Source organism: Xiphophorus hellerii, chromosome 13 (assembly GCF_003331165.1).
Source record: "Xiphophorus hellerii strain 12219 chromosome 13, Xiphophorus_hellerii-4.1, whole genome shotgun sequence".
In the NCBI taxonomy this organism is placed as follows: Eukaryota; Metazoa; Chordata; class Actinopteri; order Cyprinodontiformes; family Poeciliidae; genus Xiphophorus; species Xiphophorus hellerii.
This window is the reverse complement of record NC_045684.1, coordinates 22553032-22568572: the sequence shown is the minus strand read 5'-3', so window position 1 is coordinate 22568572 and position 15541 is coordinate 22553032. Positions and strand designations below refer to the sequence as shown.

At 40.0% G+C, this 15541-nt stretch overlaps 1 protein-coding gene across 4 annotated transcripts in view; it reads left to right on the top strand.

Moving 5' to 3' along the window:
• Window positions 1-15541, top strand: part of fhod3a (formin homology 2 domain containing 3a) — a 90709-nt gene that overhangs the window by 39528 nt on the left and 35640 nt on the right. For all 4 annotated transcript variants that reach the window (XM_032581393.1, XM_032581394.1, XM_032581392.1 and 1 more), the window contains exons 4-7: window positions 4897-4964; window positions 5511-5616; window positions 14010-14104; window positions 15343-15454. In XM_032581393.1, the coding sequence (XP_032437284.1) occupies window positions 4897-4964; window positions 5511-5616; window positions 14010-14104; window positions 15343-15454 (381 nt within the window). The remainder of the gene's footprint in view (window positions 1-4896; window positions 4965-5510; window positions 5617-14009; window positions 14105-15342; window positions 15455-15541) is intronic.

Genomic DNA, 15541 nt, shown 5'->3' with positions numbered 1-15541 from the left:
TCTCTTGTTTGACTTTCACCTATACTTTAAGGAGATTAGGACCCTGGAACCGGAGCGTTGTCCTGAAGGACAGGTCAGGGCTGATGTTGCAGGGTCATCTGAGGACGTGGGCGAAACAGCGCGGACACGAGCAGCGAGTCCTCCAAAACAAAACCGTAAAACTGCAAGAGGGCCTATAAATGAAACGCGCCTCGCTGTCTTTGCTTTCGTCAGTTTGTCTGCCGGCCCCGCTCTGGCTCACACATGTACGCACAGAGCACATCAGCAGGCGCACAGGCCACAATGACACATCCCAGTGAGGCTTGATGCTTTTCTTGTGACAATAAGGAAAGCAGGCGCCAGGCGAAAGGAAGGGTGACCAGTTAGAGACACGTGGACACTGCAAACCATGAATCTTTTATTTTTTTTTCCACCTTCTAATCTGATCTGTGTGTTGGAGTTGGAAATGTAGACGGGGTGTCTTTTTCTTCCTTCTTTTTAAGACCAAATTTTTTTATATGTTTTCTCAGGAAGCTTTAAATTTGGGCGTGAGCTGCAGTCGACCTGGATCACCCTCTTAAGAACTGACAATTAGACATCTGCATTAAAGCAGGTGGTTGGATGCGAGAGTTATTTATGTTCCAATCCTTTCCAGCTTGTTTCCGCAGTGTTAACACAGCTGCAGCCCACGGTGTCAACTGGAAAGCGGTCCATTAATTATTTAGCCTGCCCAAAGCATGTTTACTCTGGAGCAAAATGGCAATAATGCCGACCAGGTGTATCCTCGCCATTACTGCGACAACACTGACACAGCAACAAGGTGGAAAGTTGATACTGCTGTTTCATCTGTGGATTTTATAGCTCTATACGATAAACCCAGAGTGTAGGAGATGGGGTTCGAAGAAAGCATGTGGAGCAGAAATACCTGGCGCATCTGACGGCATCGCAAGCGAATGAAGCCAAGGTTAAACCTTATCACTGTTGCTGACGTGCTCCAGATGCACAGGCAGGCTGTTGGTAAAGGTTACCCTGACAGCGCCACTCGTGCTCTGATGAAGATCACAAATAACACACAGAACGGCTTTAGAATGGAAACGACGGCCAGATGGGGCGTTTGAGTGGCCTCTTGATTTCCAGGGAAGCCTGGGCAAACTCAAGTCTGCTGGATTTAGCCGAGTTTACATTAGTCTATAATTTATAAGGGTTCTCAGAAGTGCACACACCCTTTGTTAAGCTTCCAAGAAAACGAGCCCATGACAAATCTTCACCGGACCTTTTCCGCTTATTTTGTTACATATGACAACACAGACATTTGTTACAGAGAGAGAGATATAAAAAAACACTAAAAGCTGCGACAACCCTGCAGGTTTTAGTTCTTGTGTACACACCTGCTGTATGTTCTGGAGAATCTGTTGAACCGAAAATAAAGTTCAGCTGTCTTAGTACGATTTCCTCATATTTGCTTGTAAGCATGAGCGTCATTTCTGGACTTGTGAGAGCACCTGAATATAAGCCACGCCCACCTAATTTAACCCTCCCACAGTCTTGGCGTGACGCTCTGGAGGAGCGCGGCAGATGTCACGGTTGGGCAGCGGGGAGGTTGTCCCCTCAGACCATCAGTTCCCAAAACTACACACATAAACAAAAACTTGTTAAACTGCAGGTGGGGTGTGACCTTGTGGGGCCACAAATGGGGTAAAAAGCTTGTGGGGTCCAAATGACCCCACAAGCCTTTTGTGGGGTCTGTAAGGTTCCACAGTCTTACGATTGTGGAAGGGTTAAAAAGAAACAAAAATTGTACGTATATCAGCCGCACTCGTCTATAAGCCACAGGTGTAGATGTTGTAGAGACATTTACACAGAAACATATATTTTTTTATTCTATTGAAATACATATTGTAAATGCTTTTTCCAAACAATGCCTGTACCACGACTACTTGAAAGAAATACAGTAGCGTCACCGGAAAAGTTATCGATCGCTATCTTTGCACTAAAACCACCAAAGTCAGGGTTGGAATTGAACAGTCTCAGAATCTCTTTTGTTTTTGCTTTCGTCTCCAGGCAAAGTGACCTTGTGCTGTGCTCTTCATCCCGCATCCGTCCGGCCTTTTAAAACCCGTTGGTAAAAATCCACACATTAATCGCATGGTAGTGTTCAAAGCATGTGGAAATAGTAGCGACTTAAAGTTCAGGAATTATTTGTATTTTGGTAAAACCATTGTTTTCTGAGATCTACAAAGTTGGAAAGATGCTTTAAAATTCTACAGGGTTATGTACACAACAATTCTTCAAAGGTTGTGAAAAGAGAAGTCGGAAACTAGTCAGGAAGACTTCCAGGAGTCATTCCAAATCTTCCATTTGTCAGGATTAAGGAGTACGGTTGTAAATCAAAACTTTTTCAAAGAAAACATCCAACTGTTGGAAAATCTTCCATAAATCTCGACCCGGAATATGTTAAGTTTCTATAAAAAATGAACTTGCTCTTTTGCTATTTCTTTTATAGTTCCATGCATGGTTTGTTCGGCAGAGAAACAACGGAAGCAGAATTAGGCCGTAAGGTTCCTTTTCATCGGTTTGAATTGGACTTTTTGTCAATGTGGACAGTATAGATAGTTCAGTCAGTCAGAGACACCAGCCAAACAAAGGTTAGTAACACTTTATTTGACGGTTTGTGAATAAGACTGTCATGACACCGTCATAAACATGACATAACACCTGACATGAACACGAGTAAGTCTTCATGAATATTTATGACTGTTGTCATAAAGTGTCATTCAGTCAATCATGACACTTTTAATACAAAGTTGACATTATTCAAAATGTCTTTGTTAACCAAGAAATCATGATCTGACATAAATGTGTTATCAAAGTATTACTGATTAAACTTTAGCTTTAATAGCATAAAGCTACATAATTTTTAAAGTCTATGTCATGTTTATGATGGTGTCATGACAGTCTTATTCACAACCCGTTAAATAAAGTGTTACCCAGAGGTTTATGCTGGAATAAAAGCTTAAATGTGTGCACATTTATAAAACCAGGCATTTACACCTGCTTTTTTTAAATGGCGAATTGTACAGGACAAATCTCACATCACAGTTTTGAAATCAAGGTCTCAGTTTTTACATCCCAATGAGAAATCTTTAGACTTTTGAGTTTCTGTAGTGTTTTTATATTGTTTGGATGAATTTGGGTAAAATCCAATGGTATGTTTGGTATGTTGGTATGTTTATTGATGAGTTTTTGGGTGTTTGGCTCCCTCAAAGCCCTTGCTAACCTCGACATGTTCATCGTGTTGCACCACTGCCCCGTTAAGACGGATCATGTGGATGATTTAATGACCTTTCATCATTTGAGCACCACTATGTTGGCTATCAGAGGTTCAAATCACGAATGCCGTTGCTAATCTCTTAGAAATTGTCCTACAGAGGTGGAGACGGACGGGCCTGTAATTCTTTGTCTGAATGAGGAATGATAATGATTCTGACCCTTGAGTTGGGTTAGCTTTGAGTAGCAAACAGGTACCATGGAGCCAAAAACCGTCTTTTCCTTCCACGCTCAACATCATCGTCATCATCAGAACGAACCTTAAACTGTACCAGCAGCTCACTTTAATGCGCTGTATGTAGTACACACTTCCTGTTTTGCTATGGTTACAAATATGACACGACTCATATGAGTTAGCTCTTCTTCAAAAGTGAAAACACTTGTTAATACAGACGGGCAGATGTGTGTTGATCGTCATATTGAAATGTCTAAGCTTGGCCATTTTTAAATTTAATTTATTCTGGGATAGATGGAGGATAACGCTTCGAAACATGTATAGACATATTTCACCATGGCATGATACATTAACGTGAGCTCGATATTTTCCATTCTGATGATTAACATTTATTGACGGACATTGTTTTTTATAAACTTCATAACCCATGTTATTTATGGTTTAGGTTGTATGTGGTTTGTGTTTCCTTTGTTATGAATTTTTTTGGTCATTGTGTTTTATTTTGAATATTTAAAACATCTTCCAGCTCCAGTCTGAATAACGACCTTGCATTATGATGCCATTATCAGTATATCTGTTCTAAACAGTCTCAAAATTGCAATATTAACGTTTATCGCAAGAGTTTCTGGGACAATTTATCGTCCAGCAAAATTTGTTATCACAAGGCTTAATCGTGCTCAGACACAAAATCAGCATTCTTCCATGGTCATGTTGGTGTTCATGCTTCAAACCTATAGAAAACATGAGCTAGGGAGAAGAGAACATAAGAGAAATTGTGCAGAGAGACATGGCCAAAGATCCCTCTGATTCATTCCTATGAGACGTTGTTATAAAGCACTGCTGTAGTTGTATGAAGTTTCATGTCAATGTAGTAAAAGATGTAAGAAAATGTAAATAAAACCTTAACAAAACATCATGCTGTTCTCTCATTCGAAGAACTTCTCAACAGGTTAGAGATTATTGTGAGGGTATGAAGGCCTGTAGACATTTGCCCTGAAAAGTTTCCGAGTCGTGACCCGAATACTTCAATGTTGAACTCCAGCCAGCAACCCATTAACATTCCAACAGACCTCGGATCGTCCTTGTGTCATACATGTGTGTGTACGTGTGTGTGTGTGTAGGAAACATTTCATCCACATGCCTATGGAGAACTTGGTAAAAGCGTGTGATAAAGCCCTCGCCTCAGTTTACCAAAAAGTGTGGTTTTGCTCCGTCAAACTGCTGCCTGTTGTGCAACTTCTCCACAGCTGAAACTCATTTCACTTACAGGTTTTATTGATCCTCTCCTCACTATAAAACATGTGAAGACTGGAGAGAGATGAAAGATGTTCAGGGAGATAAATGTCAACATGTTGCTGTGTCCCAGCCTTTGTTGGGTATCATAAATGCCCTTTGCTTTGTGTTCCTCTCTGCAGAGAAACTCTATAACTCCAATGGACGGGACTTGAGAAGGGCCCTGTTCTCTTTAAAGCAGATCTTTCAGGTAACACACTGTAAATGCAGCAAGCCTCAGTTTGTTGTCACAGACAAACTGAGATCTTCTTTTCACCTTAGCATTTCTCTTCCTGTGTTTGCGTTGCCCATATCGGCTGCCTTAGCGGTTCATATTTGGGTGTGAATAATTTACAGAAGAGAGTTTAGAGAATTCATTTTCGTGCTCAGCTACTTTGAAGAAGGACTATTATGAGGCCCAAACAAACTAAGTCATAGGAGCTGCTTCAAGCTAAAAATAGTGCAGCTGAAGGCAACACTTCCTCTGGTACTTTTCACTTGTTCAGCCAGCTATGCTAACTTGTGTTGCTTAAAATGTTTACAAAAGTAAAAAAAAAAAATCTGAACATTTCACTGAAAACCCTGAAGCATTTATTAAAGTTAGAAAGTTGTGTTAATCCTTGTTCTGCACACTACCGACATCATGTGGTAATACGTGAGATTGCAACTTTTAATGAGTTTTCAATTGTAGTTTCAATGCCATTGTATCTTACAGTCAATTTTTTTTTTCTTTTTCATTTTCTCTCCGTTATTTCAGGATGACAAAGACCTTGTCCATGAGTTTGTGATGGCTGAAGGTTTGACTTGTCTCATCAAGGTGGGAGCAGAGGCGGACCAGAACTACCAGAACTACATATTAAGAGGTAACTCGTCTCTCCATTGCATCCAGTAATGACGTACATATCTGGAAACCCCAAAACAATCATGTAAATGATATAGAAAAGGTAACGGCAAAGCTAAACTCCATTTGGGTGGAAAATGACCCGCTGTTTGCGTCAGTGTAAAGTCGGTTTTCTTGCTTCGTTAAGTTACTGTTTGAAAATGCAACAGGTTGACCAGTGGTGGACTGTAGAGTAGAAGTGAGCGGTTCAACTCCCAGGGTCCCGTCTGTTGTAGGTTTTAACCTGCTTCAACATAATTCAAATGATGAGTCATCTCCAGCCAAATTCTGCACCTCCCTGTTCATGACCATTCATTTAAGTCATTTAAAAAGTGTGTTCAGGCATAGGTTCATGTAGAACGAATTCGATTGGATGTTCTTGGATGACATAGTTTTATCTAAAATTAATTAGATTTGAAAAAAGTGCTACAATGAGAAGTATAATTTTTTTTATGTGTTATATTGGCCAGGTAGAGAAGCGCACCTTAAAAACTTAAGGTGTAGCTGGAAACAGATTTGATCTACCTGAACATGAGTAAATTTTTAAACTATGGTAATAAAATGACACATCTGGGTGCATTTGAACTTGTGCCTCCAAGTGACCACTGTCACCACTAAGACCTTGACTGTCCACAACTTCTCTATTTTATTAGTGAGCTCTTCGTATTTCACTAGTTTCTGTTTCTTTAAGTAACATTTATACACCGACACGATGGGAAAATTGGGGTTCAGAGAGACATCGACATGTGACAGGAGGAAGCTGGAATCAAACCTACAAACTTTATATCAAAAAGACAACACTACCCGCTGAACCACAGTCACTCCATCCATCCATCCATCCATCCATCCATCCATCCATCCATCCATCCATCCATCCATCCATCCATCCATCCATCCATCCATCCATCCATCCATCCATCTCTCTCTCTCTCTCTCTCTCTCTCTCTCTCTCAGTGGTCCCCAACCCCCCGGCCGCGGACCGGTACCGGTCAAAATCAGCCGCGCAAGAAATAATTAGGTTGGGGACCACTGATCTATCTCATATATAAAAATATGAGGAGCTAGCTACCGCCTCTCCTCTCCTAGCGAGCTAGCAAGCTAGCGAGCTAGCTAGCTCCTCATTCACAGTGAAGCATGGTTGTAGCCACGCTGTGCTCTGAGGTTAATCCTCCTCCAAGTATTGTGAAGGACATTGCAAACAGATAAAAATGCTGTCAGAAGATTTTTGGTCAACTATATAGTCAGAGAAAAACACAGTGTTACATTTCTGACAATGGACGGACAATGATTTGGACTGAGTCAGGAAGAGCCACTCCTGTGGCTGAGGAGTTAGCAGGCAAAACTCAAGAAGAGGCTGAGCATGGTGGCTTCCATCGCTCAGGATGTGGAGTTCCTCTCACACTGCTCTTTATTCCTTAATAACATGTAGGACTTTTTCTCAGCATGGAGATAGAAAGTATATGAAAACTGCACTGTAGGTTTCCTTAAGGAGATTGTCTTATGTTCTTAGTGCTACTTTATCTTTTTCTGCTTTCTGTCATTTATGCTTTCACAAATCACAGTAAAAGCATAAATGTGAATCTTGTCCAGTCTCTTGCCATTTGTCTCCCATTTACAAAACAAGACATCAAAACTTTAGCCTTTAGAACAGAATGTCCCTCCAAAGTCCACTGTTATATTGTCAACATGACTAATCAATTTGTCTGTTTTACCCAAACACAATCAAACAAGGACTTGTCATTCTGAGACACTGATGTGTTCATTGATCCAGGTAGTTCATTTTGATAGCTGAACTAACGACTTTGAGAAAGATGCTGGGTTTTGCAGGTAACCCAGGATGTTTTTCTGCTTGTGCAAATCGTTTTGAGAAATCCACGTACCGTTTTACAACTGTCGAGAATGATTCCAGAAATGCTCCAAAACCACTGAGAAAAACCGTAAGATACAGCATGCAGCAAATCTCTTTATTGTCAAAATAACATGTGAAAATCATGTATAGGGCATAAACATCCTGCTAACACACGGCACACATGAGATTCTCCAGTCAAGGCCATAAACTTATAGGTTTGCCTGGAAATATAAAGATGTTCATGGCAGCTTTTGTTCCTGAGTCAAAATGCCTCAATAGGCTGGCAAAGGGGTATTTTTCCTGACCTTGTGTAAAATTAATTTACCATCATTTACTAATGTTATCAAATGAGTTGGAAAATAAATTGTGTCTGGTTTTATATTATAAATGCAGTTTACTGTGGAAGATGACATATTTAGCATTTTTGCCTTTTTATGTGACTCAGATTTTCACCTGAAAATAAAGATTGAAAAGTAAAGTTTTTGCTAGTGGAAAAACCCAAACTGTTCTTTATGAGTTGACAGCTGAGGGACATAAAAGGAAACTCCCAGAGCCAAGCACGAGGAAACAAACCAGCTTCCCGCATGTAATATTAAAGATTTATCTGGTAGCCCTTCTCGCACTCTATTATTATTTATAATATATTTGCCCTTGTTTAAGATTTACAGCTAAATCAGAAAATGATTCGTTCTGAGACTCTCAATAGGATTAACTAGAACTGTTGCCAGTTTGCTCTTTTGTTAGTTTTATGTAGCTACAGATCTTGAACAATCCTTGCTCCTGCATAACAACTATTTTAATAAACTTTATGATACTTTGATGTAAGCTTGAATCAAAATTGCAGTTCTAAGCAAAAGATCTTGAACATGCATAGAAAATGCCGACTTTCTTCAGTATGTGAATTGTCTTCTTGGCCTGTGTGAGGACATTTCAGTTTGAATGCTTCTTGGCTCTAGTTAAAGTCACAGTTCCCGTCTCAGATTTCCTTGATCAGAACGCCGTACGGACGTATTGAACTCTCAGCGATGCGTTTCTCCTCCTCTGCTGATGTTCCCTCCGGAACAGGGATGAGCCAGTAGGGTCCATGAATCTGCCTCTTCTCTGGTTTGATTCGGTTCTGCATGATCACTTTGCAGGTTTTTCCTGTGATGTTTGACGTGAAGGTCTTGCAGTAGCTCTCAGCAAGAGAAAGTTTAGGCGTTGAGTAGATTCCTCTTCCGTATGCTTGTCCACCTCCAGCTGTGTAGTGACTCCTGACGATGCCTCTGGCTCCTTCTAACCCGGTTCCATGGTAGGACACAGGCCACTCTCCAGGCACGGAGTAACTCCTCCATCCGCCGGTCCCCAGCCAGGTGTCTCCATCCGGATATTTACCTTTGACCTTCAGGGCCATGCGGTACCAGCCGTTTGGGCGCACATATGGCTCATTTCCTCTCATGCAGGCAGCCGAGTCAGAGAGATTAGTGAAGTCAAAGTCATAATCCGGGTCAAAGAATTCCTCCTCATTGATGAAGAACTCCTCAGCATAGCTGGTTTTCTTGCCGAGGATCATTTGTATAAGAAAATCCTCAACTGATAAAGTGAGAGCAGCTTTCCCAGGGTTTCTCTCATCGAGGGCGGTTATTTTGATCCCCAGAAGCGCGGACAGAGCCTCAAATCTCACATTTGGGTCCACAACCATGTTGGACAGAGAAACCAATTGCTGCTATCTGCAGCTAGAGAAGTCCGAGTTTCGCGCTGTTGCGACAGAATGTTCTTATCAATTAGTCAAACAATGAGACAGGCGGAGGTCTTACACTCTTACTTTCTGTTTTAAAGGGGAACAACCCTAGAGAAAACTGGGACTCACAATGAAATCACGTTTAGCCATTTTCCAAACGTGAGTTTGCTGTTCAAAGGAGTGAAATTTATATCAAAGCAATACAGTACAGATGATATCTTTACAGTTTTTTCATAATTACTCACTTCAAGCTGTCCTGTTGAACATGTTTTTCCACAACATATTGAGTATTTCTTATCAAACATGACTTTCTAATTTAACGCCCTGAAATTAAGGTCTATTTGTTTATTTGCCTTCATTTTTCCAGAATTATTGAGATTATCAATCAATAGAGCTTATTTTAGCACACTTCAGAAACAAGGCAGTTCAAAGTGCTTTAAAAAAACACAAGAATTAGAAGTCATGAAAACAACATACTGTCAAAAAAAAATTTGAAATTGATGAAATTGAGACACCAATTATTCATCTATTTTCCAAGGAAGCCCTTGGAAAGATAAAAACTCAACACTATATAAGACGCAAACAAGCCACTAGATTTACAAGATACAACACAAAAACTAACAATATTAATAAATATTTTGGTGTAATGACAATGTGTCAAGCAATAAAACATAAGAAATACAATACTTGGACGTTGCAGGTGCAAGATGTGACTAAAACCTGATCTGATCTATTCGTTGGGCATTTTAGAGCAGAGCTGATCATTTTATGGCCTGAGTAACATCCGATTTTTCTATTTATTTTATTTTCTAATCTTTTCTTTTCTCCAGGAAAGACGTCCATTTTGTTTATTCAGCGGTTTTACCAGGTTGTCCTTGGCAAGATAAAAGCACAAAGCACTGCACAAGATGCAATTAAGCCACTACATTTACACCATATAACACAAACAATAGTATTACATTATTTACAATAACAACAAAGTAAGCAATAAAAACATAAGAAGTACAACACTGAGTAAAACCTGACTGTTTCTTGTCACATCTTGTATCTGCGAGATGTTAATAGATGAGAACTTTTGCAAAAGATTACCAACCCAAGTTTTCTTCCAGTTACCAGCTAAATGTAAGATTTTAAAGAATATACAAGTAGGTGATTTATGAATGCTGTTTAAGTTTAGGGTAAGCGTTAGGTTTCGGCTTCAGAGAGCTGAGAGTGACGCCTGCAGGTGGAGACCTGATGTGCCGATCACCCGGCACATGAGTGTAGATATTCAGAATATATGTAAAAAAAAAAAGCAAAAAAGTCTACATTGTTTTGTTAATGTAATGAAAAAAAGCTGCAATAGCCTTATCTGAAGCGCTGTATTCTCCATCACATTTAACAGTTTCATTTAAGACATTTTCCTCTCACAATGCAGAAATGAAAGTAAGCGATTAGACTGCGAGTGGAAAACCCCGGTGTGGCCTTTGTCTGTTTAGCGATGACTCATTTGTATTAAAAAAACCCCACCAAGCAACAATGAAACAACCAACAGAAGAATACTTGAACTAATTATTACTTTATTTTGCAAACTTGAAATAAAATACGTGAATAAAATCAAAATCAAAATCTGCATTTTAAAATACTGGCAGCTGAACATAGAACAGGAGTAAGGACTAAAAGGTATAAAATAAAAAATGTTATCTTCATGATATCTTCACAACTGCAACTCTGTGAGTTGCTTCATTAAGTTTCACTCTTTTTTTATTCAGAACAATATAAGAAAAATCCAAACACAAACAAAACTGTCAGATTTAAGTGATGATGCTGCATAAACTGACTTGCATTTTGTAACTTTAAACTAGTGCACCTATATTTTAATCAGCTAGGATTTTATATAAAGTCAAAGAATAATTTACAGAATGCTCATAATGTGAAGCTGATCAAGCCTTTCCTTTGTTGGCTCAAGGCAGAAGAGGTAAAATGTCCATATTGAAACAAATTAGAATTCATGCTTCTTGGCTCTAGTTAAAGTCACAGTTCCCATCTCAGATTTCCTTGATCAGAACGCCGTACGGACGTATTGAACTCTCAGCGATGCGTTTCTCCTCCTCTGCTGATGTTCCCGCCGGAACAGGGATGAGCCAGTAGTTTCCATGAATCTGCCTCTTCTCTGGTTTGATTCGGTTCTGCATGATGACTTTGTAGGTTTTTCCTGTGCTGTTTGACTTGAAGGTCTTGCAGTAGATATCAGCTTCAGAAAGTTTAGGTGTTGAGTAGATTCCTCTCCCAAATATTTGCCGATTTCCAGCTGTGTAGTGACTCCTGACGATGCCTCTGGCTCCTTCTAACCCGGTTCCATGGTAGGACACAGGCCACTCTCCAGGCACGGAGTAACTCCTCCATCCATTGGGGCCCAGCCAGGTGTCTCCATCCGGATATTTACCTTTGACCTTCAGGGCCATGCGGTACCAGCCGTTTGGGCGCACGTATGGCTCATTTCCTCTCATGCAGGCAGCCGAGTCAGAGAGATTAGTGAAGTCGAAGTCATAACCCGGGTCAAAGAATTCCTTCTCAATGATGAAGAACTCAGCATAGCTGGTTTTCTTGTCGAGGATCAGATGTATAAAAAAATCCTCAACTGATAAAGTGGGAGCAGCTTTCCCAGGGTTTCCCTCATCGTAGGCTGTTATTTTGTTCCCCAGAAGCACGGACAGAGCCTCAAATCTCACATTTTTGTCCACAACCATGTTGGACAGAGAACTGTGTTTCCTTCCTGAAGCTCAAGATGTCTGAGCTTTGCTCTGTTGCAACAGGTTGTTATATTCATCCAGTGAGATGGGCGGAGTGTCTTTTCTTACTTTCAGTTTAAAGTATGATATTTTTTTTTACCAACACCACCAGAAGCCTCCCTGCAGATTATTGTGGCTCTTAGTTCGATCTGTAGTGTGTAACTTTTATGAAAATATCTTTTTCCCAAATGTATTAAATCCATTACATGACGGTTTCTATGAGACGGGTCACCTGAAAAAAATCACGTTCTTCCACCTCCTCCCAGTGTGACTACTGTTGTCTGCAAAAATGCAAAAACAACCAATCAGAGACAGTTGGAGGGTCTTAGCGCTGCCAATCAACCTCCTATAGACTGCTCTATGGTGGAAAAACAACTTACCGTTACAGGAAAAGCGTTTACCTGTCGTCATCCGTGGCTATGCTAACTAGCCTTAGCATTCGTGGCAGGCTGTGTTGTGGTGAACCAGCTGTAGCTTAGCAAAGATCAAGCAGGAAGGGGTGAGAGTGATTGACAGCGCTAAGACCCTCCTCCAGGTTCTGATTGGTTGTTTCTGACAGAGTAGTGTATTTCTGCGGTTAGGACTGGGAGCACTGGGAGAAGGCAGAGGAGCTAAAAATGTTTTCAAACATTTTGTGTTAAAGCGACACTGCCCACGTTTCTCCTCGTGTTTTTTCTACTCTCACAGTTAAAATCTTGCAACACTTTTGATTTCTTTCACCTCAAATGAACGAAAGTTCATTTCTTTATCTCTATACTCTCATACTCTCTTTCTTTCTTTATCTCTAAACCACATAACATTTGCTCTACCCTATTCAGTCTTGACTCTGTAAATGTGAAACCAAAACAGATTTCAAACACGCTGCCATGTTGAAGGAGGACTAAAGCAAAGAAAATTCCAGCTGGTGAAATGAAAAGCAACAAAACCGTTACCGACGATTTGCTTAATGTCATTATAAGTTCTAGCTCCAAACTCAACGGGAAGGTTCAGCGGCAGCCGACTTTTAACAGGTTTCACTGAAGCAGACGTCAGTGAAAGTTTAACTTCCCTCAAAGCAGAGGAGAAAATTTCAACCTGTTGTTCTAAAGATACAAACTTGGACGCTTTAAACTGTTGTGCTCAGAGCAGAAATACAATTACAATATTTTTGTAATATTTCTATTTTCATATTTAAAACCGGCTCGTCAGGTCAAGTCAAAGTTGATCTATGCAACAGCCTCAGCTGACCAAACCGCTTCACAGCAAACACAACGTCACAGGTAGATAAATGACAAAATAGAAAATAAAATTGAGTTTATTAATAAATAATGACAATTATAAAATTGGCAAAAATATTGTATGTATATATATATATATACATATATATGATTCCCTTAATCTTTTCAAACTTACAGTTACTTTTAATTGTTTTATTTTGTTTTTTAATTGTCCTCTAGTATAAAAAAGTGTATATTCCTGTCAGCTGTATCCCTAAAAGTGTCTCTGATTGGATCCTCTGTTTGCACCATATTTAAAGGGGCGGTACAATGTATTCTCCTGGCACAAAGTTCCAGTTTATAGCACAATTGAGTCACTATTGTATCTTCAGTTATCATAAAAATGCTGTATACATCAAAAGTAACTTCAAATAAATTTGACTTTGCAATTTGACACATTGAATTAGGGCTTCTGTTTCTTTAAGAAGCTCCTACTCTTCCCCCTTCATCACGTCATCACAACGGTGCTTCTCCATAATGCCGCTTACAACTGTGTCGGACTGAGAAACAACAAAGAAATTTTATTTTATTTTTTTCTGATGGCTTAATTAACAGAAGACTCTCTCTCATGTTACGGCACAATCAAAAGTCGCAAGAAGTTTTTTGCTTTTATTTTCGTTGTGTTGATGTGTCGAAAACCGTTTTAAGAGACTTTAGAACTACAAATTGCGTGATTTCTCGTCCGTCACCATTAAATGAGCTTGTTTCTGCTTTGTGTTCAGTACACAGTTGTGGATAAATATCTCAAACCTTGTATCTCTCTCCTGATCCTTTTGTCAGCCCTGGGGCAGATCATGCTGTACGTGGACGGGATGAACGGCGTCATCGGCCACCCGGAGACCATCCAGTGGCTCTACACTCTGGTTGGCTCAAAGGTAACGGCGAAGCGTCTGTGCACAAAAAGAGAAAGAAGAGAAAGAAAAAAAAAAAGACTGCAGGCTGTCATTAGCTTTGAATAGCCACCCATTGTTTGGGAAACTGTATTTTTAGCAGCCATCCAAGGAAACGCACACAAACACATCTGTGAGTGTAGCCTGGCGCTCTCAGCTGACGTGGTTCGTTTTTTTTTTCTCCTTCTTCAGCTGATCTTGCGGAGAGCCTTTAAATGGATATTATAATGTGTGCGGCATATAAACTCCGCATTTAGGACTCTGCAGCACCTTTTGCTGGAGAACTTCACCGGTTGCTGAGGGAGGACAAATCGCATGCAACAAGGGAGGAGGGGTCCCATAAAAAAAAAAAAACAACACTAAAAATAATCCGTTTTACCATAACAGCCACTTTTATGACCGTAACTGTCACCCTTAACATCAAATGCAACCCTAACTGCAGTTTGTCTCTGAACTGACTCTAATCTCTGAAACGCATTTTGCATTATGGAGTTTTTTGTTTTGTTTTTTAAATCACCGAATCCCAGCACCGCGTCTGTGTAAACAAGTGCACATCTTCCCAGAAGTACCACTGTTTGCTTAGAGACGGAGACAAACAAACAAGGGAGCAAAATAACGTCTGTTTTTCTTTGCTTCCACATCTTAAAACTGTGCCATTCATTATGTGTCGAAGCATAAAGCAAACTGAGTCGCCCCTAAAAAGCGTCGTCGTGTCACTGTTTGTACCAAAGTGTGAAAAGGTAAATGTTTCTTCCACCATTACTTGGTGGAAGAAACATTTTGTTCCCACTATGTCCACAGATCTTTTAAATTTTCTACCAGCTGTTAAACTCTGAGATATTTTTGGTTTGATTATGTGTTAGGATTTATTTTTCTATACAATAAAACAGGTTGAATGAGGATTAGAAACAGACTCAATGGGAATATGACTTTCTTAAGAAAAAATAAACACAATTGTATTAAAATATACATGAAATTTAAGCATTTATATAACCATTTTTGTTCACAGTCCATCTAGAATAACAAACCAAGTGAAGTGGGGGAATGAAATGGTTTATTTTGGGGAATCAAATAAAAATGGGGAAGGGAGGAAATAGTAAGGCGTGATCATGAAAGAGGGTAAGAACAGGCAAACTGACCAGGAGCCACCAAAAACCAGGTTAGTCCATTTTTAGAAATGTGTTTTCATGTTTGGTTTTTTTTTTTGTTTTCCCCCCCTTTAGTTCCGGTTGGTGGTGAAAACGGCTCTGAAGCTGCTGCTGGTGTTTGTGGAGTACTCCGAGTCCAACGCGCCGCTGCTCATACAGGCCGTCACCTCCGCGGACACGAAGAGAGGTACAACCATGTACATGTGTTCCTCCTCATGTCGATTTTTGTCTCCTTGAATGCAGATGAGATAGATGAGAGTTCATATTTCATTAT